This window comes from Chrysoperla carnea, chromosome 4, assembly GCF_905475395.1.
Source record: "Chrysoperla carnea chromosome 4, inChrCarn1.1, whole genome shotgun sequence".
Classification (NCBI taxonomy): domain Eukaryota; kingdom Metazoa; phylum Arthropoda; class Insecta; order Neuroptera; family Chrysopidae; genus Chrysoperla; species Chrysoperla carnea.
In genome coordinates, this window is record NC_058340.1 from 37,224,704 (window position 1) to 37,250,570 (window position 25,867).

Consider the following 25,867-nt stretch of genomic DNA (forward strand, 5'->3'; position numbering starts at 1 on the left):
GAATATAGCAATACGTTAATAGTCCAAAGCGAGTAGTTTGGAAGATACGAGGTAACGAACAAATATAAATACATACAAACATTCATACAAGATACGAGTGGAAAATGTATGTACTCCTTGACAGTCGGTGAAAAATTGATATCAGCTCCTTGACTCTAGTGCAATCTATTATTATAAAATATGCTTAAAATAAAGAAAAGTTATCTAAAATTATCTTTAAAACAACCAAAATATAGTAAACTTATGATAATGCAGAAAACTTCGAATTTCAATCATAGGGCTAACACGAGCTTTAATCAATAGCATTGTTGATGAAAAAGAAAACAAATCATTATTTTGGGAAACATCGAAATTGTAGGGTTCTGTCATCTACTGCTACATTTCACAGTGTCGCTGACATCTGGTATTTAAAGTCAAACTAACGCAACATTATCCAACATATAAAAATTTTCCTCTTAATTTTATTTTCCATAAATTTAATTATAATCCCAGTACTTAAAAATTTCTCATGTGAGTAACAAAGTGTTGAAATTTGCAATCGGTCGATTCTAATTTGAGAAAATCTTTAATAGATTCATTCAAAGGATTGATTTATTCGGAACAAAAACCCAGCAAACACTTGCGATGCTTAGGTAAATTTGAAAAATCTTGTAACAATTACGATTTTTATATGTATTTGAAAACAATTGAATTACTTTAATAATAAAATGTCTTACAGTGCCATCTAGCAACAGCAAGTAGTATTGCTATTATTTCATCTATTACAAGCACGATTACAAGCTACGTAATGGCACTAAAGACATCTACTCTACCATCTGGCATTTTGCCAAATTCTTACATCTCTTTTTATCTTATTGTGTAAACATTTTGTATTATTTATTATTAATAAATAATGCATGACTGTGACGTAAGAAACAGATGACCTTGCTTGTTTGTAAACACAGACACGTTTTAAAACGATTATTATCAAGTGACAAAAGTGTAATATTTTGAGTGTGATATTTCAAAAATCATATGGATATGGATACAACAATGATAACTGAAGAAGAAAATCAAATGGTATGTTGGAAATTAAGTTTTCTAAAATCACTTTCCACTTTAATCTATATAAATATCTCATCCCAAACTGGCCTCATTGACTCATAACGTAATATTCAATACTATTTATTTCTTTATAATTATTTTAACTAATGAAATTAAACTGTTCATTTACAGTTAGTTTTTATTGAGGCTTTTTATTTCTTGTAACAAATTTATACTTTTTTCGAGAATTTCTTTTATAATTACTATTTTATTTTGTAATCATTCATGAGAAAGTAAACAAAGGAGACAAGTACGAAATACGCATGATTAAAATATTCAAAATGGCGTTCGCCGTACAATCTGTTTTACCGACTAACTGGTGTTCTGGTTACTGTCTTACCGGCTGAATGATGCCATGATACTTGAGAAAAAATATGCTAGAGAGAACTAGTATCTATATTGTCGTTTGCTTTTTTCAAGAGCAGATCATTATATATTATGAAATTAAAATTATTAATATTTCTATTATTCGATATAGAAATTTATTCTTTTAATATTATTGATAACTAATTCTCTTTTGATCACTTTTAGTTCTTCTTGACCTTCAAATGTTATTGACTTTTATGATAAGTGCGAGTTCTAGATTATAATTTCATTTACCCTAAGATAAAAAACAAAACAATAATCGTAATAAACAAAAATATTTTAAAATAAAAATTTCCATGTTTATATTTCAAATATGAATGGCTTGTGTTTTTTTTTCGAACAATTTACACAAACCATATGCAAGGAATGGTTTTAAATTCCTTCAGAAATAGTACTAAATGTTTCTAAATAAAAACTAATGACAATACAAAAATGTAACAAAAACACATTGTTATTATATTACTGTGGTTGTAAAACTTTTTCGAAATAAAATAAAAAAGCAACGGCAAACCCCTAACTATGTTGAATGAAGTCGTATAAGTGAATTTACTCTATGTAAAACCATTTATTTGTTTTATATAATTATATTTGCGCATATACACAGTAACACAGTTGTTATACAAATGGAAGACTAAATTTTCTTCGTCTATGATAATAAAAACAGTACAAAAATGTTTATAGAATCATATAATTTCATTTCTTACATCATTATGGTGTTTAAACATTACATGTTCATTCCATTGCATTTGTTTTTGGAGTACAGGGAAAAGTTGCCTAGGGATACGCTATGACTAGATTGGTATAGACTTGCTTTTGTGGCATAGATATTTTGAAGTCATGGTGTATATAATATTGTAATTAACTAAGATTGTAAATTAACTAGTAAAATTGTAAGTTTAGTTTACAAAAGAGGGACAAAAATGACCCCTCACCCGGCCCGTGGTAAAACGACTCTTACCAGCTAATTAAACGCTATTAGTTGATTTGCGTTAATAGGTGTTGAGTTAGCGCTAGTTATAGTGGATTTTGGTAACCCGTTTACATGATAGGCGTTGTGAATGTGAAGCGGGGTTCATGTTAGATATTGGCAAGCGAATTAATCAATCCTTAGATGTGGGGCTAAGGGAAAATGCCGATTTTAATCGATAACAAGATTTTTTTTTAATTTCAATAATATTTGATTAAAATAAGAGAAAATAAATTAGAAAAGACATAGTTCCGGTTTTTATTCATTTTAACGACACATTTCAACCAAATAACTACTTCGGGGCAAAATTATTTCAATATTTGTAATTATAATTCCAAGTAGTAAAGCGGTGTGCCACCCTCAACTCATAAAAAAAATTATGGGAAAAAGTTGAAAGGTGTGGCTGATCTTGAAGATCTTCCCATATGTTTTTATTTTATATAAAATTACTAATTTATTTTTGAATTTTTTTGCTAATGAGTTGAGCAAATGAGAACTTATTTAGAAAAATAATGCGTTATAAGAACAAATAAATGCTATAATTTTAACACTTAGCCGTACTTATCGTAAACATACTTTCTTTTTTTATGACTTCCTTCAGAGAAATATCGGTGCTCTCAGAAATTTCATAATTTTATTTCATAAAATATATATTTTTGGAAAGGGTTCAACAGAATGAAAATAAAACTGCTTTCTAGCAAATACAGAATAACAAGTGAGGCTCTTTTTCAAATCCAGCTTGAATGAATATGGAATAAGTATATTTTTAGCATTGGGGTTCGACACAAAATCCAAGATCTTATTTTCGATTTTAAGGGCATCAAACCTATTTTCCTCTAACATCGTCATATCATCTACCACAAATCAGGTGTCTTCTGTAAATACTGCTCTGTCTATCCATAACCGTATATGACTCAGTCTTCGAAAAAGAATTGGGACGTCTTTTGATGAAAAATGATTCATAAATAAAATTTTTTTACGATTATTAGAGAGTGGATATTCGAAAATTTCCTTTAAATAAAAGGTACTTTTTGGTAATTTTGAGACAGAATAATAAATTTTGAATATATGTTTATAGTATTTCATACAGCTCCATACTTTCCTAGTTTTTGTGTTAAATATTTTTTAAAACTCCGTTATATAAAAAAAAAAAGATTATCATTATTATTTTTCCCGTATCAGTTAAAGTATCACGTCTATAAAACTTCACACACTGGTCAATCCTTCGGGATTTTAATTGATCGAAATCTATAATAATAGAAAGGTGTAATACATACTGATTAGTATTTATTATATGAACAACCAATTCAATATGTGATAACACGTTGCAACTTGTAGTCCAAGCACCCTGAGCGGTACCAAATATGTCTTAAAATCATTAAATAATAAGTATCCTGGATATTCGTGTTCAGCGACCCCAAAAACCTCTGTGTAACAAGTTTGGAATCATTTTCATCACTATTAACCGAATTGTGAATTTAGTATATTTACGGTTCATTTAAAATGCATATTATTTATGCAAATTACATATTTTTAATTTCTTATAAATCAATTTAGGTCACAAAATTTCCTGACGATCTAGTGAATCGAATGCAGTGCGGTTTTCTGCACCTTACTGTTCAAAATTTCCGAGCTTTGACTGTTTTTAGTGTTTCGTTTTCGCGAGTATTAGTTATGTACAATTCGCTAACACTACGTACGTGTGAAGTTTTTGGACCACCAATAGGAACACTCTCATCAAAACGGGTTATTGTCCACTTTTTTATTTTAAGGTATTTTTTAACTGCCCTGGAAGCTTGAAGCTTCGCTATCGACTGTATATTCGAGCTCAGTCCAATTATTGTCTATCGAATTAAAATAAATGTGATTATACCAATAATTACATTTTTATTTTTGTAATTATAGGTTGTTATATGAACACTGATTGACAAACCATTTTGATATGTACGTGCCTTGTGAAAATTTCAATTCTAAAAAAAAAATACAGGAAAATGACAATGGAAATGTTTATTTAAAGTATTCTAAATTATCATTATCATCATTAATGGATCGTTGTTTTATTGATATTCATTCAAACTAGAATTTTTAGTCGAAAAAAATTTTAATAATGGTTCATGAAATTTAAATGAATTTTTAATAGTACAATTTAACATTTCAATATTTGTGTTTCCTGAGTAAGAAAAATGAATCGAAATTATTCCATGCTTACAATATTTCTACATTGAACAAAAACTTCTAATTGCACCTTTACCATTCGCCCTATTAGCTCAGTTGGTTAAGACGTAAAAAATTTCGTGCGCTCAGCCTCTGAAATTGAGGAGCGGATAAATGAAATTATCAGCGGAAAGGTATTGAAACACATAGACGGTATCACAATGGGCTTTATAGCCTACGTGTACTTTTTAAATTACGTAAATATTATTTATTTATTTTTTTGAAACGAAAATTAGACATGAAACACTAAAAACAGTCAAAGCTCGGAAATTTTGAACAGTAAGGTGCAGAAAACCGAACTGCATTCGGTTCACTAGATCGTCAGGAAATTTTGTGACCTAAATTGATTTATAAGAAATTAAAAATATGTAATTTGCATAAATAATATGCATTTTAAATGAACCGTAAATATACTAAATTCACAATTCGGTTAATAGTGATGAAAATGATTCCAAACTTGTTACACAGAGGTTTTTGGGGTCGCTGAACACGAATATCCAGGATACTTATTATTTAATGATTTTAAGACATATTTGGTACCGCTCAGGGTGCTTGGACTACAAGTTGCAACGTGTTATCACATATTGAATTGGTTGTTCATATAATAAATACTAATCAGTATGTATTACACCTTTCTATTATTATAGATTTCGATCAATTAAAATCCCGAAGGATTGACCAGTGTGTGAAGTTTTATAGACGTGATACTTTAACTGATACGGGAAAAATAATAATGATAATCTTTTTTTTTTTTATATAACGGAGTTTTAAAAAATATTTAACACAAAAACTAGGAAAGTATGGAGCTGTATGAAATCCTATAAACATATATTCAAAATTTATTATTCTGTCTCAAAATTACCAAAAAGTACCTTTTATTTAAAGGAAATTTTCGAATATCCACTCTCTAAGAATCGTAAAAAATTTTTATTTATGAATCATTTTTCATCAAAAGACGTCCCAATTCTATTTCGAAGACTGAGTCATATACGGTTATGGATAGACAGAGCAGTATTTACAGAAGACACCTGATTTGTGGTAGATGATATGACGATGTTAGAGGAAAATAGGTTTGATGCCCTTAAAATCGAAAATAAGATCTTGGATTTTGTGTCGAACCCCAATGCTAAAAATATACTTATTCCATATTCATTCAAGCTGGATTTGAAAAAGAGCCTCACTTGTTATTCTGTATTTGCTAGAAAGCAGTTTTATTTTCATTCTGTTGAACCCTTTCCAAAAATATAAATTTTATGAAATAAAATTATGAAATTTCTGAGAGCACCGATATTTCTCTGAAGGAAGTCATAAAATAAGAAAGTATGTTTACGGTAAGTACGGCTAAGTGTTAAAATTATAGCATTTATTTGTTCTCCTAACGCATTATTTTTCTAAATAAGTTCTCATTTGCTCAACTCATTAGCAAAAAAATTCAAAAATAAATTAGTAATTTTATATAAAATAAAAACATATGGGAAGATCTTCAAGATCAGCCGTACCTTTCAACTTTTTCACATAATTTTCGTTATGAGTTTGAATGATTGCTTGATTCAAATCGACCCAAACTTCTTCACTAACTCAAAGATAGTGTTAATGTCAGTAGCTTCTGATGATGCTGTTCTCCTAGTGAAAAAAGCAATCTATACTTTGCTATATAACATTCCGTTTTTACATTTGGTGTAACATTCCAATTCCTAAAAAAATGTTAGGTATTCTCACTAGTATTTATAAACTTCTTCCGGAGCAAGTGATGTAGATCTATAAAATGAATTTAAAAAAATATTGACGGAGATTGAAACTTCTTTTTTTATTTGTTTCAATTTAATAGCAAACTAAAAAAATTTTGCATTATTTTATTGAAATGATTGGATTTTATTTTTATTGACTTTTTCAGTGCGTCAAATGTGTGTGTTCATTGCATAAAAAATGTTTTTTTTTATTGTTATACCATGTATATATAAAATATATCAAGTTGTACTAAGTTTAGTCCCAAGTTTATAATGCTTAAAAATATAGAGGCTACGAACAAAATTTTGGTATTGGTGTTTATAAAATCACTTAATTAGTCCATTTCCGGTTGCCCGTTTGCCAACACGATAACTCAAAAATGAAAAGAACTTCAAGCTGAAATTTTTATAGCGTGGTTAGGTCGTAAAAAGTGAAGTTGAGTTCTGAAATGAGCTGCATCAGTCAATTGAGTCTTCTTGGGTCAATCTTGGATACCAAATTAGAGATAGAACAAAAGTTTATATGTAAATACTATTCCTTATAAAAAAAAACAACTTTGATTTGAAACATTTATTCGTAAACACCACTGTTTACCTGTGAGGGCGCAAATTAGGTTAGAAACTAGCCTGTAGTACATTCACTGAGGAAGTGAGAAGAAATATACTCTTATTACTTTGTATGTAAGAGTGACTATCTTTCTTTACTTACATGATGTAAAAAAACAAACGAACAAACAATTTCATAATCAACACTGTCTGCCTATACATGTTATTTTAACTATTAATTCAGTCAATTGTTTTTGTTTTTTTACTTGTTTTATTTAATTATTCATCAAATACAATCATATTATTTATTTACTAACTCATTCAATGATATAAAAATTGGGACAGAGAACTGTGATATGTAGGCATCTAGTTTTTAAATTTTCCTTAGTGGGTACCATATGTTTTAGTTGAACGAAAAATTATTATTATTTTTCTTTTTACCGATGCGACATTGGAAAGGGTTCGAAATCTATTCGTTTAATGTCAATACCCGTATTGTATCTGAAAATATCAGTTTTATAAAAAAAAATGACCAGAAAATAAATTATTTTTTAATTGATATAGTTTTACAAATAATTAAAATTTATGTTTTCTTAATATTAAATAAAAAAAATTTCAAGAAAAAACTTCAAATATTGATTCTTTTATTTCGTCAAGCAATTTATCTGTTTTCGGATCCATAACAAGGAACTTACCCACGGGAAGTTAATAATTCCCATTCTTTTTCATGTGTGATAATGATATTTTCTACTGTGAATAATAAATTAATAATTGTTATCATTATTTATTTTAGTTAATCACAATAGTTTCTTCAATTTTGTTTATAATAATACTAAATGGCGTTTAGTCATTCTATTTAGTCATTATTACCATTATAATACTTTTATACCATGTATATGAAATATACCAAGGTATACTAAGCTTAGTCCCAAGTTTGTAACGCTTAAAAATATTGATGCTTTGAACAAAATTTTGTATAGGTGTTCACAAAATTACCTAATTAGTCCATTACCGGTTGTCTGTCTGTCTGTCGTCTTTCTGTCCGTCTGTCATCACGATTACTCAAAAACGAAAAAGATATCAAGCTGAAAGTTTTATGGCGTGCTGCGGACGTTAAAAGTGGGGCCAATTCGTAAATAAGCAACATAGGTCAATTGGGTCTTGTAAACCGTTAAAGATAGAACAAAAGTTTAAATGTAAAAAATGTTTCTTATAAAAAAATAAACAACTTTTGTTTGAAACATTTTTTGTAACATCACTGTTTACCCGTGAGAGCGTAAATTATCCGCAAATTGTATAGTTTGTATGTTACGGCTATATCTGTTATATATGTGTGACATGTATTTATGTGTAATGTGACAGAGTAATCAACACTGTCTATACATGGTATTTCAACAGTTAACTCAGTCAATTGTTTGTTTTCACTTGTTTAATAATATGACTTTTATGAAAACTTTATGCATTAAGCAGTTTATTGCTAACTTTCATGTACTTATTTATTATTTATAAACAATTATTATTTGTCTAAATTATGAGCTAATCAATCATTAATATAATTACAATTTTTGCATATTACTTTATTAAACACTGTGACCGAAATTGCAGTTAATCAAAATTTCAACGACTATTATTTATGTCTGCTATTTGACAGATTGGAAAAGCTAAATTTGGTAATAGAGAAAAATGACGTGTTATTCGTGGATCCATGTTTGAATTGATGGTGACCCTGGTAGTGATTATCTATAGGTACTATCTAAAAACTATTTTCCTGTTAATATTAGGAAACTAGAAATTTTGATCATTAGTAAAGTTACAAAATCACTAAAACAATAATTTATCTCCTGATCATTTTTGCTGTAATACTAATATTTACTTATTGATTTTATGAATTAGTATACGATAAAAAAAAGTTTTACCAGTGTCGGATATTGAAGTCAACAAAGGTCTTGTATAGGAAGCGCTTATGTAACATCTAAATAACGCATTTCTGTTCCAAAACAAATATTAATATTGCAGTGGTCTAGATATTAGAGAAAGTTATTTTCATCATCAGGGAAGTTGAATGTGTGGATCATAAGGGTCGCACTTACAACAACATCTTTTTTCATTGTTACGTACATTGTTATGTGTTTGATGAGCATCTATTTAGTTAAAGACCATCAACTTAATCGAAATTTTTGTAAACTTTGTCATGTAGGTGGAAGCGCTGATTAGTGTGTTATAGATTTTTTTATTTCGGCAACTTAATTAGATGCCACTAACTGCTAGCGGAAACAAACAATTGACATAGTTAGTTGTCGAAATACCATGCATAAACAGTGTTGATTGCACACATTACACATTCATACATGTCACACATACATACCTGATTTTCCCATAAAATACATACTATACAATTTACGCCTAATTTGCGCCCTCACGGAAACAGTGATACTCATTTACGAATTATCGTGTCCACAGACAGACGGACGGTCGGACGGACGAACGGAAAACCTGAAATGGACTAATCAGGTAATTTTATGAACACCTATTCGCTCCGAGCGTGAATTTCGTTTCCATGACAACGATACACTACTTTAATTATAGAATTAATGGATGCATATATAATTGTGTGGATTGCATTGAAAACTTACATTTAAAATTTAATATTCTTGTTTCACAAATTTAAATAAATAATTACGATAATTAACATTTGAAAAATAATATTTGTACAATTTGATTTCTTATTTTCACAATTTTTAATGCATTAAGTTTAATTAATTAGTGTTTTTCAATCATTTTAATTTGACAGTTTCTATATCATTAACATGTAAAGAATTGCAAATTAGTCATAACAGCCCACTTTATCTCCAAAATTTTTCACTTAAAGCGCTGGCATCGATTTTATTATCCCTACCATGACTACGCACACAACGAATACCAAAATTTTGTGCGTAGCATTTATATTTGTAAGCGTTACAAACTTGAGACTAAACTTAGTATACCTTGCATATTACATATTAAGGTATAAAAAAAAACACAACTATTCCCGTCGACAGTTCCCATAACTGACTATCTTTTTTTTAAAAATTATTAGCATTTAATAAACGCTAAACCCATCCATAAATAAATAATCTACAGCTTAGAAATAAAAATCCTTTGTAAATATTTACTACATTTCTATTGTGACATTTGTTATTACCATATTAAATGCCTGCCTATACATCATAAAATTAATATAACAATGAATTTGACTTAAACTGTATGATAGTACACTGCGCAATTTATAGTAAATACATGTTGCTTATAAATTGTAATTAAAATGATACTAGATGTAAGTGCGATGTATACAATAAAAGTACAATTGAATGTGAACAAATTGAATCTGTCTTAAAAAATACACTCTGAAGTTGTGATTTTTAATTGTCAAATTGATTTAATTAGTTTTCATTGCTTACTTGTTATACCATGTATATATGAAATATACATAGTATATTAAGTTTAGTCCCAAGTTTGTAACGCTTAAAAATAATGATGGTATGAAAAAAATTTTGTCATAGGTGTTCATTAAATCACCTAATTAGTCCATTTCCGGTTGTCCGTCCGTCCGTCTGTGGACACGATAACTCAAAAACGAAAAAAGATATCGAGCTGAAATTTTTACAGCGTACTCAGGACGTAAAAAGTGAGGTCAAGTTCGTAAATGAGCATCATAGGTCAATTGGGTCTTGGGTCCGTAGGACCCATCTTGTAAACCGTTAGAGATAGAACAAAAGTTTAAATGTAAAAAATGTTCCTTATCAAAAATTAAACAACTGTTTGAAACATTTTTTCGTAAACATCACTGTTTACCCGTGAGGGCGCCAATTAGGCGGAAATTTTATAATATGTACTATACTTGATTAATTATCAGTCATGTATGTGTCACATGTTTGTATGTGTAATGTGATAAAGAAATCAACACTGACTATGCATGGTATTTCAACAATTAACTCAGTCAATTTTTTTCACTTGTTTTTTTTATAATGTTTTATAGTAGACCGTTATTTTTATATGGAACGGTGAAAAATTTCTCTGTGCTTCCACAAAGCTTAATAATAATTGAGACAGATATAATATAAAATAGTTGGTTTTACGCTCTTCAGCCTTAGGAAACTTATTTGCCTGAATCCAAAACAATTTGATATAGTGGGGTAAATCTACCGAATTTTGATAGTCAATCAGGAAAATCAGAGAGAATGGTAATTTTTTTTAATAAGTTTCTTTCGTTGTAAAAAAATTGAAAATTGTTGTACCTTGTAATGATGCAAATCTGGAGTTTTTTGTATTTTTGCTTTGTAATGTTTCGGCTCATAATCAGTTGTTAAAGAAAAAGATTCGTAGTATCCGAAAGTACATAAAACCCTGTTTAAGTTAAAATCCGATAATTTGCTTAAACTGTACGACATATTGAAATTTTTCAGAAAAATTCGTCAAAATTGTCACAATTGAGGTTATGTATCGGGATAAAATTTACCACACTTTTTTACATCATAATTTAGTTACATCTTTTTCCAAAATTTTCATTCAATTCCTTCATTTTTCGAAAAATTATCAGAGAAAGTTGAAAATATGAGGTTACTACGGTTTTCTTGAGATTTTGAGGTTATTTTGCTATGTTCAGGATTCGATAGTAGGCAAGGTCGATGCCTGAAATTCATAACAAACCATTCTTTTTTTTATTCACCTCAATCCGATCAATAGAAGAAGAGATATTTAAAAAAAAAACGTCACCAAAGAAAACAATGTATAGATAAATTGTCCAAAAATCACCTTCAGAAGAACCCAACTTATTTAAAACAAATTCCATTATTTTTTTGATTCCTCCGAATTTTAGCTTTACCGACCAGAATATTGAATTTTTGCAAAGCAAACCGGACAGAAGAAGTTGCTTAGCGTGACAAAACGTTAGATTAATGGAGAATTATAAAGAAACATTCGCAGTAAATGTCTAATTAAGTGGATTCTGGAAATTTACAATATCCATGTCCAGTCATTCAGTCGATCTTCAAGAAAATGGAACAGCTGTCAATCGTGTAATTAGTATGCATGATTGGTCTGATCTTTTGCTCGACTTTATACTATTGGATTACGAATAACGATACGTGAGACAAAATTGGCTAAAGATATGGAATCCATACGGATAAGCGTTGGAAGCCTGCAGTGATATGTATTTAGATCCAGTTGTATGTAAAAGCTTACTTGCTTACAATTTACGCACTTTATTTTAAAAATAGAAGTCATATAGTTCTGTTCTTAGTGCATATTATGTTGTTAAACATACATACTACACGTACTTAAAATAAGTACAACACATCATATTGTACTGCGTATCATACTTAAATACGTTTCAATTATAATATTTTCATATTATTATGCCCCACCCATTTTAAATTTCCCACTTAATATGTGCCGATCCCATTGCATCGTAATATCATGCTGAATGACTGAAGAGATCCACACTTCGTCGAGCCGATGTTGTGTTTGCCGGTAAATTCGCGTTGTGGTGTTGTTTATTATTAAGTCTTGTTATTGGTTACTAAGCAAACAAAGTTAACTTGTTGCTGTTGTTGCGTTCTACTTTATATCAAAACAATAAAACGCAATATTTTTTTTATTTCAAAAATTATTTTTGTGTATGTATTTATTTTTTATTTATTTTAGAATAATTATATGTCTTTGATTAAAACTAACGTTTAAAAATATGTTTGATATATCTTTCATATAACAATACCGGCATTTTTATGCAGTTTAGTTTCTGAAAGGTTATTTTACATTCTATATCTTTATTTCAATTATATTTTGTATCAGATAATACATGTAGAAAGCTTTTGTGAATTTCTTTTTTTATGCATGAAAAATTTTTAATAAATGATGAAAAAAATTTGTTTATTTGCCTCTATTTTTTGTGTGTGGGATTAGTATTATTTTTTTAAAGCTTTTTCTTTGATAATTCTTGTCGAAAATATATTACAAATTCAATATGGTCTAGCGGTTAAAAACGTAATTAATTCTCACCTTGAATATTAAATTTGAAACCATTATTTAATTTTTTCCAACTTTTACGTATTAATTTTTTATTTAAATTTGTTTCTTTTGTGTCGGATATTTATAATTTAGCATATGCGTGCTATTACCTATATTGGACCAATGGCAACTTAAATATATTATCTCTTATTTTCGTCCCAACAAGGTGAAAGCATGCTACGTCGTATTAACTCAAGGCGCTAGCGAAGAAATGATCTGAATTTTTTGATAACCTCTCTTGTTCTTGCTAGTGATTATAGTAACTGCATGTTAAAAAAAAGCCTGTATTTGTCAGGAAGCAACAGCAGAAGGGAATCAACTGAGATCATCTCTAAAAGATGCTGTGATAGATTTTGGAAAAAATTTAAAATGATAGGAAAGATTCCTGAAGGGCTTACCGAATATTATTGATTTACCGTCGAAATTTTATTAAAGCCCAAAAAAGTGCTATGCTAAATACACAAATAACAGTCTATAATAAATACAATGCTAGCGAATATTCTTTTAGAATTGCCTATGAGTAAGTCAAATATTGGTACCTATAGATGATTAGGTAACTCGACGACACTGAGTACAATTCCTATTGAAACGCTTTGCTATATTTAAGTAAGAGGCTTAGTATTTTTAGTATTTTTTTAACTGTCCCATCTCTTAAAATTGGATGGCTATTCATATTTTGTTATAAGAAAATACAATTCGAATTAAAAAAATTTTGTTAAACAAATGCAACTTTATTTATTCTAAATCTTTATCTTATTCGTAACTCGAAAGAACGACGTGTCCTAAGTCCGACAACCTAAAAATTAATTTATATGGTGTTTTTTTTTTTTTTTTTGAGGATCGGGCATAATGATTTTTGAATTTGTTGAACTTTATAGTCCAATTAAAAATTAGGCGGGTCCTATAGTCACTTAAATACTTAAAAAACCTATAGCCAAAAAATCTACGGTAGCTTAATTCGTAAAATTAAACATTCATAATACCTAGAAGATAACATTTAGACATAAGCAACCTTTTTCATATGTGTCGCAAGCCGTGAGATTCTAGAGGGATTGAAAAAGACTCTGATTATAAACTTTAAAAGGAGAACGTTTGTGTGTAATTTATAGACGAAAAGTTTATCGAAATGTATCATACTCGACACTGATTTATATTTGTGAGTTTAGTATTACAAATATTAATATTGTTTCGATCCTGACAGTGGATAGCGGAAATGATGAAGATTTTTGAATTTATAAAGTAAATAGAAATTGTAAGATATAATGGACTTCATTACGACAAAAAAAGAGATATGATAAAAAACGTAACAGACATAATATACAGTTAAAATTATACGCAGTTTTCTCTGATTAGAATCTGCAACCACATTTTTTATTCATAAAAGATATTAAAAAAAAGAAACAAGAGAACTAATAACTAGAAAATCTTCAATTGATTGCATAACATAAATCACGTAATCGGATATCAAACAGGGATAATTACATAAACTTTTGATATACATAGAATATAATAAGAACTATATGGAATACTGATAACTAAACCAACTTCAATTTACTAGGAATTAGACATAACAATGTGATGTATATTCAAATCCTATTACTAGTTTTACTATCATCTGATACTAAAAAGGGTGTGAACTGATCTATGGTATATTACTGCTGTATTCTGGTCTAGTAAAACATAAAACTTTAACGTTAAATAAGTTTTTTACTTCTTTTTTACAGATTATAGTAGACTGTAAGAAAGGCTTTATTTTCAAGGACCAAAATCAATCTTTAACCGGATTCAAACAATTTAATGTCTCTGTGTATAAATTGTGTCAACCCGGCTTCCGTAGTAAAAGCAACGAGAAACTTTTATTATACAGCCTGTTTAAAACTACAAGAATCCTTTGCGTATGAAGATGTAAAGATGTAAATCTGATTAATAAATAGTTATTAATTAATATTATTGATGAATTAATAGTTATTAATTAATATTGAGTGATTCAAATTTTGAATTCAATCAAAAGCCAAAGCTTTAATTCATAGCTTTAATTGCTGTGAATAGATTAAGTTTTAGAGGAAGTATTATTGCTAGCAAGAAGGATATCAAGAGGAAATATAATCTAAGATGATTAATGCAAATTGTGATCGAAAGACGAAATGCGAAACATATTATATAGCAGAAAGATAGAGCTTTTCGATAGTTGTAGCTTTTTTCCACATTCAAAACGAAATTAAACTTGTTCATGAAAAACGTATTTTAGAAATTATGTATTACGATATTGTACAGATGTCATGAAGCTCATTATTGATAATATTTTTTTAACTTTTTTACATTGAAGGCTAACCATTGAAAGTTATTACGGCTACAGTCTACTTTATGGGAACTATGTCATCTTGTCGGTAAATTTACCGCTGGGTGAACGCTTAGACAGAACGATAACTTGACTGGTGTATAATATATATAAATTTTTTTTGTACCTTAGTGTGTACAATATTTACACTAAACTGTAAGTAGATAAGGTTATATCGGAAGTTCACTGAAGGTACGCTTAGGCTATAGAGCCCATTGTGATACCATATATGCGTTTTACCAATTAAATTTTTGTTGTGACAGCGAGGATCGAACCCGCTACCCTTGGCTTTAACCAACTGAGCTACTATGGTTGACAACTATAAGAAGAAAAAAATTAGTTTTATCCTTTTCTACTTAGATGTCGTACGCTACGCCGATGCAGAAAGAACACACAGTTTATATTAGGAAATTTGTTGATATATTAATATCATATGATTTTTTTGGAGTATTTTGTTAACCAGATTGTTTTAATTATATACGTACAAAACTAATTAATAACTTGTTAAACCAGAGAGAGTGTTTATGATAATTAAAATCATAGAACAATATAAATGCATTTATTTTTCAACATAATACACATAACATAACAAATCTCCATGTTTAGATTACAACTAAAATAATTATATTATTATTTAATTATCTACATGCAGAAATCAAGGTTGTGTTAGATGTTATATGTTTAAAATTATGAAGGCTATTTAAATGTACCATTTTAAAAGCAATCATATTTTATTGCGAACATATACCGTTTTGAATCAAAATAATATTGGGCAGAGTGTAGTACCAGGGATCCAATGTTACATTTATGTTTTTTTAACCCCCCAACTAAAAAAAAATGTTGTAAGGGTGTTATAAGTTTGACCGCTTTGAGTGTGTCTGTCTGTGGCAGCGTAGCGCCTAAACGGATGAAACGATTTTAATTTTTTTGTTTTCGTTTAAAAGGTATTTTTACGGCGAGTGTTCTTAGCTATGTTTCAAGTACGAGATTATTGTTCCGTACCCGAAAATACTAAAAAATTGGCGATGATCTTCAAAATCGAATCAGTTTGGAAAAGGCATGACATAATTTTAACATATAAATAGTAACTATGGAAATGAATGGTCAAATAAACCAGGCTCCATTCATGTCGAAAAGTGGAATATGTAATTCAAAACAATAATTCAAAAGCACAAAGTCAACTCAAATATTTCAATTTCAATAAAAAAGTCCCAAAAGTGATAGCTCTCTAAATATCCTTTTCATTTCATCTGATGTCCTTGACCATCACTTTGATATTGATTTAAGAAGGAGTGTTATATGTTTAAAGTGTTTATCTGTGCGTTTGTGTGTTTCTCAGTGGCATCGTAGCCCCTAAAAGGTCGAACCGACTCGATTGAGACTTGTATAGCTAAGTTTCCAAAAATCGGTTTGCAAGGAATAAGTCGCATTTGTCGGGCGTTTTTAAATTTTGTAAATTTCACTTGTTATATCTATTTTTAAAAGATCGCCATGCAAATATTCTGTTTACAACATGTTTTTTTGATCTAAGGTACACGAAGGTGTGTCTTTTCAGACTTTAGTTACTGAAATTTATGTTAAATTTAAAACTGAAATGTTGAATGCAATTTAAAACATGAAACACAATATTCAATTTCTAAATAAATGAACAAAAATTTCTAATTTCACACTCTATAAATACTAATTCCTATTTACTTGAAAACAAATGAGCAGGGATAATTATTCTCTCAGTTACTTTTATTTTTAGTAAATCAACTTTATCTTCATATAGTTGCTATTTGAAAGCCAACAATATCTGTCGAGAAATCTTAGAGTGATTCAAGGTATATTGTATCCTGGGTACTACGCATTACCATATTGTTTGATATATTTTAATTTTTAATTGATTAATTGCTTTGATTGCGTTTTTAATTATCCTTCTATTGTTTTATTATTGTTAATGTCATTATAGTTTTTGAGGTCAGGTGCACATTAACACGCAGTTTTTGTTTTATATTCCTGCTTGGTTGTGAAAAATACAACTTTACATGAGAAAATTGTAGAAATTTGACGATGTTTAATCTTTTTCTAGATAAATATTTCTTCGTGTTTTTATGTTTTTGAACAGTTTTTAATCAATGCTTTTCTGGGCAGAAAACACAAAACTTTTTCCTGTTTTTATAACTTATATGAATGTATTGGCTATAGTAACATTGGTTATAAGGACATATCGGCTCTAGTATTGGAATTATAAACCAATATATTGGCTATAAGGACCAACGCCTGTACATATATATGCACTTTCTTTTACATGTACAAACTTTTAAGTTAAATAAAATAATATTATTAAACTATTTTGATTTTTATAAACTTTAATATAAAAATGTACATGTCGCTTATAAAGACCAAAATCGTAGGTCCCTTAAAACCGATTTTGAATGTACTAATTAAATATGTTAATCAATAGTTGATTCATATTCATCAAGTCAAACCCTACAGACTATATTTTACATAAATAAATGTTATTAAAAGACTATAAATAGTACTATAAATCATAATTATATTTGTATATAATATAACTTTTATTAAATTTATTTTGTTTTAAACAGGAAGGAACACACCGGCGTGAAGGTGGTAAACGGGGTCGCAAGCCAGGAAGAAAGGCTGCAGATAAGGTGGACATGAAAGCAAAATTAGGTATATATACTACTTATATTACAAAATTTACGCATACCAATTTGTGTGAATGAATGAATGAAAAATTTTACGGAAGTGTACAGTTTCACGGTAACGTAATAAACATGTTTTTTTCTTACACACTTTCTAAACAATTTATTTATTTATTTAATTATTTATTGTTTTCTTAAAAAGAAAGAACTGCTTGGGAAAAATGTAAACTATTTTAGTTAGCTAAGCAAAATTCCTCAGAGATTAACGCATTTTTCTTAAAATCACATAATGCATTTTTTATTTTTTTTCGATAATTAAGCGTCTGGATAAAAAATCACAAGAGTACTTTTTCGCTTAAAACTGTTAAAAAACAAACAAAAATATTTTTTTTTTTTTTAAATTCAAAATTTTGAACTTTGCTCATCCCCCCACCCCTAGTTTTATCGGTCGATTTTTCTCATTGACCTTTTAAATACCAAAACCCTTCTTGAATGAACATTTGAAGAAATATTTTGAAAATTCCATCATCAGTACAAAAGCAATAGCTCCATTTTCTTCTAGTTTAAAACGAAAAAGTGTGTTTTTTCACGAAAATTAAAATCATTCTCTTAATCGAAAGTGAAATCCGATGTTACTCCATTCAAAATTTTGAACGGAAGCAATAAAGCGGAAAAAATAAATTTTAATTTGAATTATTTTCGAATAATTCCGATTATAATTTTAAAACAGGTTTCAATGAAAATGAATATAAAATTCCATTAAAAACTTATTTATACGTTAGCGTTTGACTAAAAACGGCGAAAATTTTAATGTATTTTCAATTTTCATCATCATCATCAACAACATAGTGAGAAAGATTTTATATTATTAAATAAAATGAGACGGTAGTGTGTATAATGATTGTGTAACCAAAAATCTTTTTAACCCTACCATGTAATAATGATCGTTTTAAATATAAAATGGTATTTGAAAATGAAAATTTATTCAAAAAGGTTGTGTGTGTGTTTGTTAATTATAAGAAATTTGTGATATTAAATATCACACCAAATTATATGTATAAAATTGATTGGAATTAACTTTATATGATAAACATATTGTGTCGAACATTTTGTACATTAATTTTTTAATGGTCGATATTTAATTTAATTAAATATTTTCCAAATGTGAAAAGTTTTGTGACATTACGTTAGATTTTTAATAGATTTAATGAAATTTTTATAATAATGTTTTCTGGAAAAAATGTAATATAAATTTGAAGCCAGTGCTGGATTAACCCATGCCTAGACCGCTAGGCAATGCAATTCTCCGGGGCCCTTAGGTGATGAAAAAATTAGACGAAGGAAAATAATCCAAAATTTGATATAAAGAGCGATTTTCTCAGAAATTATGCATCCAATCGATACATAATTTGTATTTTATGGGTCAAAGTTCCCTTATATACACAGTTTTGTCGAAATTGGAAACAAAAACTTTTTTTGATTTTTTCCATTTTTCTTAGGGGCACCCCTTAAGAAAATTACAACCCAGTGACCTAAGTTGCTCGAACTCGACCTCTTTTTTTACGTCCTGAGCACGCTATGAAAATTTTATCTTTATATCTTTTTTCGTTTCTGAGTAATCGTGTTGACAGACAGACAACCGAAAATGGACTAATTAGATAATTTTATGAAAACCTATACCAAAATTTTGTTCGTAGCATTAATATTTTTCGATGGCTTCAAACAATATCCCATTAACTTGGGATTAAACTAAGTATATCTTGATATATTTCATATATACATGGTATAAAAAGAATAACTGTTTTTCAGTTTAAACATAAACAGCGTTATTCTGGTTATTCGACGCAAAAAATTAAGACTAAACTGGTTGATTTTAAGAAAATTTTGTTTCAAACAACCTGTATAACGTAATGTTTTTTTTTTTTCAAAATTAAAAATATTTTTAAAATTTTTAGGAACGTTAAAGGCATTTACATATTTACTTAAATAATTTTATAATTCAGAATATTTTTTCTAGGTTTTTACTTTCACGAATGTTTTCCACTACCAATATACAAATATTCATATACATACATGCATACATACATACGTAAATACTCACATACATATATATTTCTGCATAATAATTTATATACATTAAGTTATACATTTAAATCCTTGGGAATTAGTACAACAGTTTAATAACAGAACATTTAGTAATTTAAAATTACTGAATAAAAGGTTGGAGCGAGGAATATAGAAGGACAGAAGACCGAAGAATATATACAGATATATATTTGTGGAGTAGAGCTTTCGGCCTTATACAATAATAGTCATATGGCGAGTTTAGTTGTTTATTCCTGAATAACTACTACTGTGTTGGATGTACCTACAAACAGTACACTGTTTCCTACTTTATATAGCAGTATTATTATATAAACTCAGATTCACAAAAATGGCACCTGTATCAAAACCTGGTGGAAAACATGTTTTTGAAAATAACGGCATCTGGTTGTTCAGGAAAATATAAAAAAAAATCCAGTTTGTTTGAGAACTAGATGTCTAAAATATAAGACTTAAGTGATACCCTTAGAAAATACTTAATATAATCAAGTAAATTTTTTTTCAAGATAATCGATAAAAATTTATTGTTTGTATTTTCGATAATATTCATTGTACAAGGTAATTTAAACCGAAAGTTTACAAAAATAAGCTTCAATAAATGGTTGTATTCGTCGTTTCTGAGATATCGAACAAAATCTCATTTTAAAAACGATTTCTCGGATCGATTACTTGACGTTTAGCATACCTTAGAAGACTTTCTCTCAATCATCAAATACAGACGATTTTTGTCCTTTTTTTTTGCATAATTTCCCTTTATGCTGAATTTTATCAAATTCTCGCCTAAATAGTTGCTTCTGATTTTTCCGCTTAATTCAAAAAGTACACACTCTTAAAAAAATTCGAGCAAATCAAGAAAAATTATCAGTTCCATTTTCGATTATACTCATTGTATAAGGTAATTTAACTCAAAAATACAAAAAATTGGCTACAATTGATGTTTGCTAGCATTGTTTCTGAGACGTCGTCCACATACCATATGAAAAACGATTTCTCGAAACGATTACTGGATGTTTGGTAATACCATAGAAAATATTCACTCAGTCCTCACATAAATTCTATGTATTTATTTTTTGGATCATTATTACATTTCATGCTTTTTATCAAACTCCAGAATATATAATAGTTAAAAAATTAGATACAAAGAAAAATATATATTCGATTTAATAATACTCTGTTAAAAAAAGTATTTTTGACTCACTAGATCCAAAAATTAGGGTCCTTTTGATGATTACATGCATAATTTTCGAAATATCGAAATGCCAAGAGAGTTACTATTATCAGGTAAGTGACCATCCTGTTAATCGCAAGCAATCGTTCAAATTTTTGATATGCATGTATACATAGTATACAATCTATGTAGGTTTAAGAGTGAGTTTAGGTTTAAACAACACACGGGGCTTTATCACGATGTTGATGATGATGATATTCATATAGTAACTATATGGTGGTATGTATAGAGTATGTTATGCTGGTGGCTGCTTGGTTCCAGTAAGTAATTAATTTTGTAAAATAGTGTTTTAAAACTGGGATATAAATTTCAACATAACAAAACAAACAGGCTGTTTGTCATAAAACCTTCAGTCATTAAATAAATAGTCCTGTGGAAAATAATATTAGCCTTCAAATTATACCAACCAACCAACCGGATAGAACCATTAATTCTGTCAGGTGTTTATTTCTTATTTTTCATCATCTTTATTATTATTATTATTATTCGTTGTGAAAACGAAAATTGTTTTCATGAAAATAATAAAAATAAAGGAATAAAATGTTTTAATTTGTTTTCTTGTTTTGTTCTAGAACGAAGTCGTCAAAGTGCTCGCGAATGTCGTGCTCGAAAAAAACTTCGTTATCAATATCTCGAAGAATTGGTTACCGATAGAGAAAAAGCTGTTCTTGCATTGCGTAAAGAATTAGAAAAGGTAATATATGAAATTAATACAGAGTATTTTTTAAAAAACTTCCCTTGGCCGATTAAATGTCTCTGATATTTGAATACAAAGTAGCACTATTTGTTTTCCCCTGTATTTTATTTTTTCAGGGCTTCGTATTCTTTGCTTCTAATCAATCATATAACCCCAATTATAAAAATAAATTAAGAAGCTTCCGAACATGTTCAAAATTCTCAATCTATTTGCACCGCCTCCCTCAATTCGTTTTGAAAATATTTGTCACAAACATTGTTTATGCGTGCATTTGAAATCGTTTTGAGCCTCGGAGCATGGTGGCGTTATTTAGCGGCAGTAATATAATGATCCAAAAGTCTACTATCCCAAACTGCAAGTCTAACTTTTAAGTATTTTAAATAATGTTAATTTTTCATTTTTGTTACAGTATCGCATATGGGGTCGTGAAATCGATGAAGGTCGAATTCCAGAAGGGATGCAAGCATTATTAGAAGAACTTGGTGCTGTCAAGCTAGAAACACAAAATTAAATCCATACACGAAAGTATAAAAAACGTTGGCATTAAAGTTCACACTGAACATCCGTACATTAACAAAAACTACAATAAAATATAATTAACTAAATACCTCTCTAATAATAATAATATATTTAAAAAAAAATTAAATAAAGCCATTTTGTACCTGTGTGTATTATATTCAGAAAAATAACGAAACAAAAAAAAAATTTATTAGATTACTACTGTTAGAAGAATACTAATTACCTATAAAATATAAAGATTATTTTTTTACCGTTTTGATTAATATTATGAATTAACGAACCATTTATGTGTGGTATAAAAATGTATCTTTACAAAGTTTTAAAAAACAAATAGAGTGCTTTAGAATACGATTGTATGTTACTTAATCATTTCATAGCAAACTGAAGAATTTTTAGTCCGCCATTAAATATTAACAACATAGTCAGATAATGAAAATATTATAAATTTTTTTTTACAAAATTATATTCCGTGTGTTATTATTTCAGTTTCTTAATTTTTTAGCGATGTGATGCTATAGTACGGTTCCTTCTTCCACGCCAAAATGGCGAAAGTTAAATTGGTGCATTCTTCGTGCGGGCGTGAGTCCATAATGAAGCAAAATTTTCGTGACTCTTTTTCTACCTTTTTAGGATTAATATGTATATTTATTATTTGGTAATAAAGAAAATTGAAGTTTTATCCGTGGTTAGTGTTTTTTAATCTGTCGTATATGTTGAACGATAGCTTTTGTTAATACGATATATGAAAAAAAAAGTAGATAATTTGTAACTGACTAAAAAATTGAAAAATGGGTTTGGTTTTTACAACTTCAAACCATTTGTCAACTCTTTGGGTGGTTACAACTTCCAGAAATATTTTGTCAATAACTTTCTTTTAAGATATATGACAAAAAAAAATTCATTTCACGAAAATCGAAAAACTTGATTTCAAGCAATTTAAAAAAAAAACCAGAATTTTCTTTTTTACCAAACTAACTGACTTTTCTTTATATGAATTCTCAAAAAGGCTGATTCGATCATGGAAATTTCGGTTCCTTATGGGCTCATGGTCCTAAAGCTGACACATACAAGAACATTTTTCCTTAATATGTTACTAATTTTAAGAGATAAAAACTTTCTTTTTCTGCATTCTAGTATGAAATTTGAGTAATCATAAATTATGATATGCAAATAGACAAGAACAAGAACAGAAATTTATGTGGCGTCCTCGAAGGATATATAGAATGATTAATATATCTACATTGAAATATGTCTATGAAAGCTACTTGCCAATGAATTTTTGTAAGGTCTCGTTGAAACTAAGGAATCGCACTATAACGAAACATTCGATCTTTTTCTCACGAAAATTATTAAATGATTTAATTATTACTGTTATTATTACAACATGTACATAGTTTTTTATGTTTGTATTTAATTTTAACGATTATTATTAAGTCTTTTTTTTAGAATTCATTATGTTTTTGTTGTTTTTTTTTTCTCACTATTTACTTGAATGTTATTAGCTGTAATTAAAATTAATTTATGGATAAATTTTTATTAATTTATTGATTATATTATTGTGATTTTGAAGTTTATTTTTTAATATTAAAAAACAAAAACAAATATATTTATTTTTTAAGATGATTATTTTCGTAATTATATAAATGTTGGGTAGTATATTAGAAACTATAAATTTGTAGCTTTTGTAAAAGTGGATAAAATAAAAGCTGAATTTAATATTACTGGTTTTTCTTTTTTTCTTGACATTTAGAAGGTTGTTAGTGCAAATTTTCTAAATACATTTTAATTTTAACTAATTTGAAAATAGTTTATGAATGATGTTTATGTAATTATATATGTTTAGAGGTTATGTATGTTAAATTTAATAGTGTTGTAAAGTTTATGCAGCCAGATGCAATTATACTTCGTACCTGTATTCATAATTACTGACAGTGCGTTATCACCTTGTTACATATTGTTGTCGACAGGTATCATCAAATTACGTGGGTCTGTTTCGATGAAACGATGGAGATTGGTTAATAAACTATATATGAAATAAAATAATGGTGTAAAAGCGTTAATTTTATATGAGATCAAAAAATTGACGAACCATTTTTATAAAATAATAAAAACGTAAAAGTTAGAAATTATTTCCGCTGATATTCCGATATTACTTGAATGAAGAGACTTTGTTTATGTGTTTTTTAAGTGATGATAGACAACTTCTTTATGGCGGTCTGAAGCTTCAAATATGGATATCCTGTTTTTTTTTTGTTATTTTAGTAAGGAAATAATAGAATAATAGATGGAAAAATCAGTTTGTTCGACGTTCGTTAAAACGGTATGTCTGTTATTCCAATACTTTTCAAAACTTGTTTTTTGATTTGATCAAAAAACCGAGGTTTTTTTTTGTTAAGCATCGATAACGGGTTTTACCGGAATTTGAAAACAATTTGGTATAAACATATATTTGATTAAAAATAAAGCTGCGTTTCTAGAATTATTGTAACACGTTGGTATTTAACAATATTGATAATTCAGAAGTAGATAAGATGTGAAATCAATGACTTGAGTACATTTTCTTAAATATTCAAAAACTAAATGAGATGCTTTCCCACATACTGCCTCATCCTGGAGTTTCAAAGCAACAAAACGCTATTTTCGTTAAAAAATCTAGAAATTGTATGGTATGTCCATGATTGACTAAACTAAAAGAGCTACAATAATATTATTTGAATAATTAAAAATGAATTTTACTGCGTCAAAACTACTTAATGTATTTTCTAATGAAAACCACATTTTCATATAAACTAACATTATACTGGTATAGTTTGTTAAATAAACCAGTAACGAGGTATTATTTAACGTCAGTAGCGTAATAGTTTTTGAACAATGGGAGAGTAGGTACTTCATAGCCATAGATCTTGAAGGGAAATTGTTTTTTTAATACCGATTTCGTCATTTAAGCGTGTTGGTTGAAAAAAAATCAATACTTTATTAACAAATTATTGACACATTAGATTAAACAGGATTCAAGATTATTCAATTTAAGTCATTAAAACGAAAAAAGTTAACCAATTACATAAAATCATAACTATCAGAGTTAATTCGAAATATCAGAGTTAATTCGAACATTTAAAAAATTCCAATCCAATCTAGTCTCGGTTATCGGGTGTTACTTTACATGTAAGGACTATCCATCAACTGGATTCCAATTTGGGCCGTTTTTTAACTTTACGGAGTTTCTTTTTTTTACTTAATTTTACAAATGATGGCACATTTTAAACGGCAACTAAAAAGCTATACAGAAAAAACAAAAAAGTTTGAAGTTAGGAGTTCCACTGCTATTACAATCTCGTAACTTAGTTAAGGATCGTTTTAGGATTCTTTATGTAGGATGTCAATTA

At 28.4% G+C, this 25,867-nt stretch overlaps 1 protein-coding gene across 1 annotated transcript; it reads left to right on the forward strand.

Moving 5' to 3' along the window:
• The first annotated feature begins 908 nt into the window (after positions 1-908).
• Positions 909-23,368, forward strand: LOC123297366 (REPTOR-binding partner). Its single transcript, XM_044878997.1, has 4 exons — positions 909-1,059; positions 17,875-17,962; positions 21,838-21,959; positions 22,372-23,368. The coding sequence occupies exons 1-4, from the start codon at positions 1,015-1,017 to the stop codon at positions 22,471-22,473; spliced, it is 357 nt and encodes a 118-aa protein (XP_044734932.1). The 5' UTR covers positions 909-1,014; the 3' UTR covers positions 22,474-23,368.
• The last annotated feature ends 2,499 nt before the right edge of the window (positions 23,369-25,867 follow it).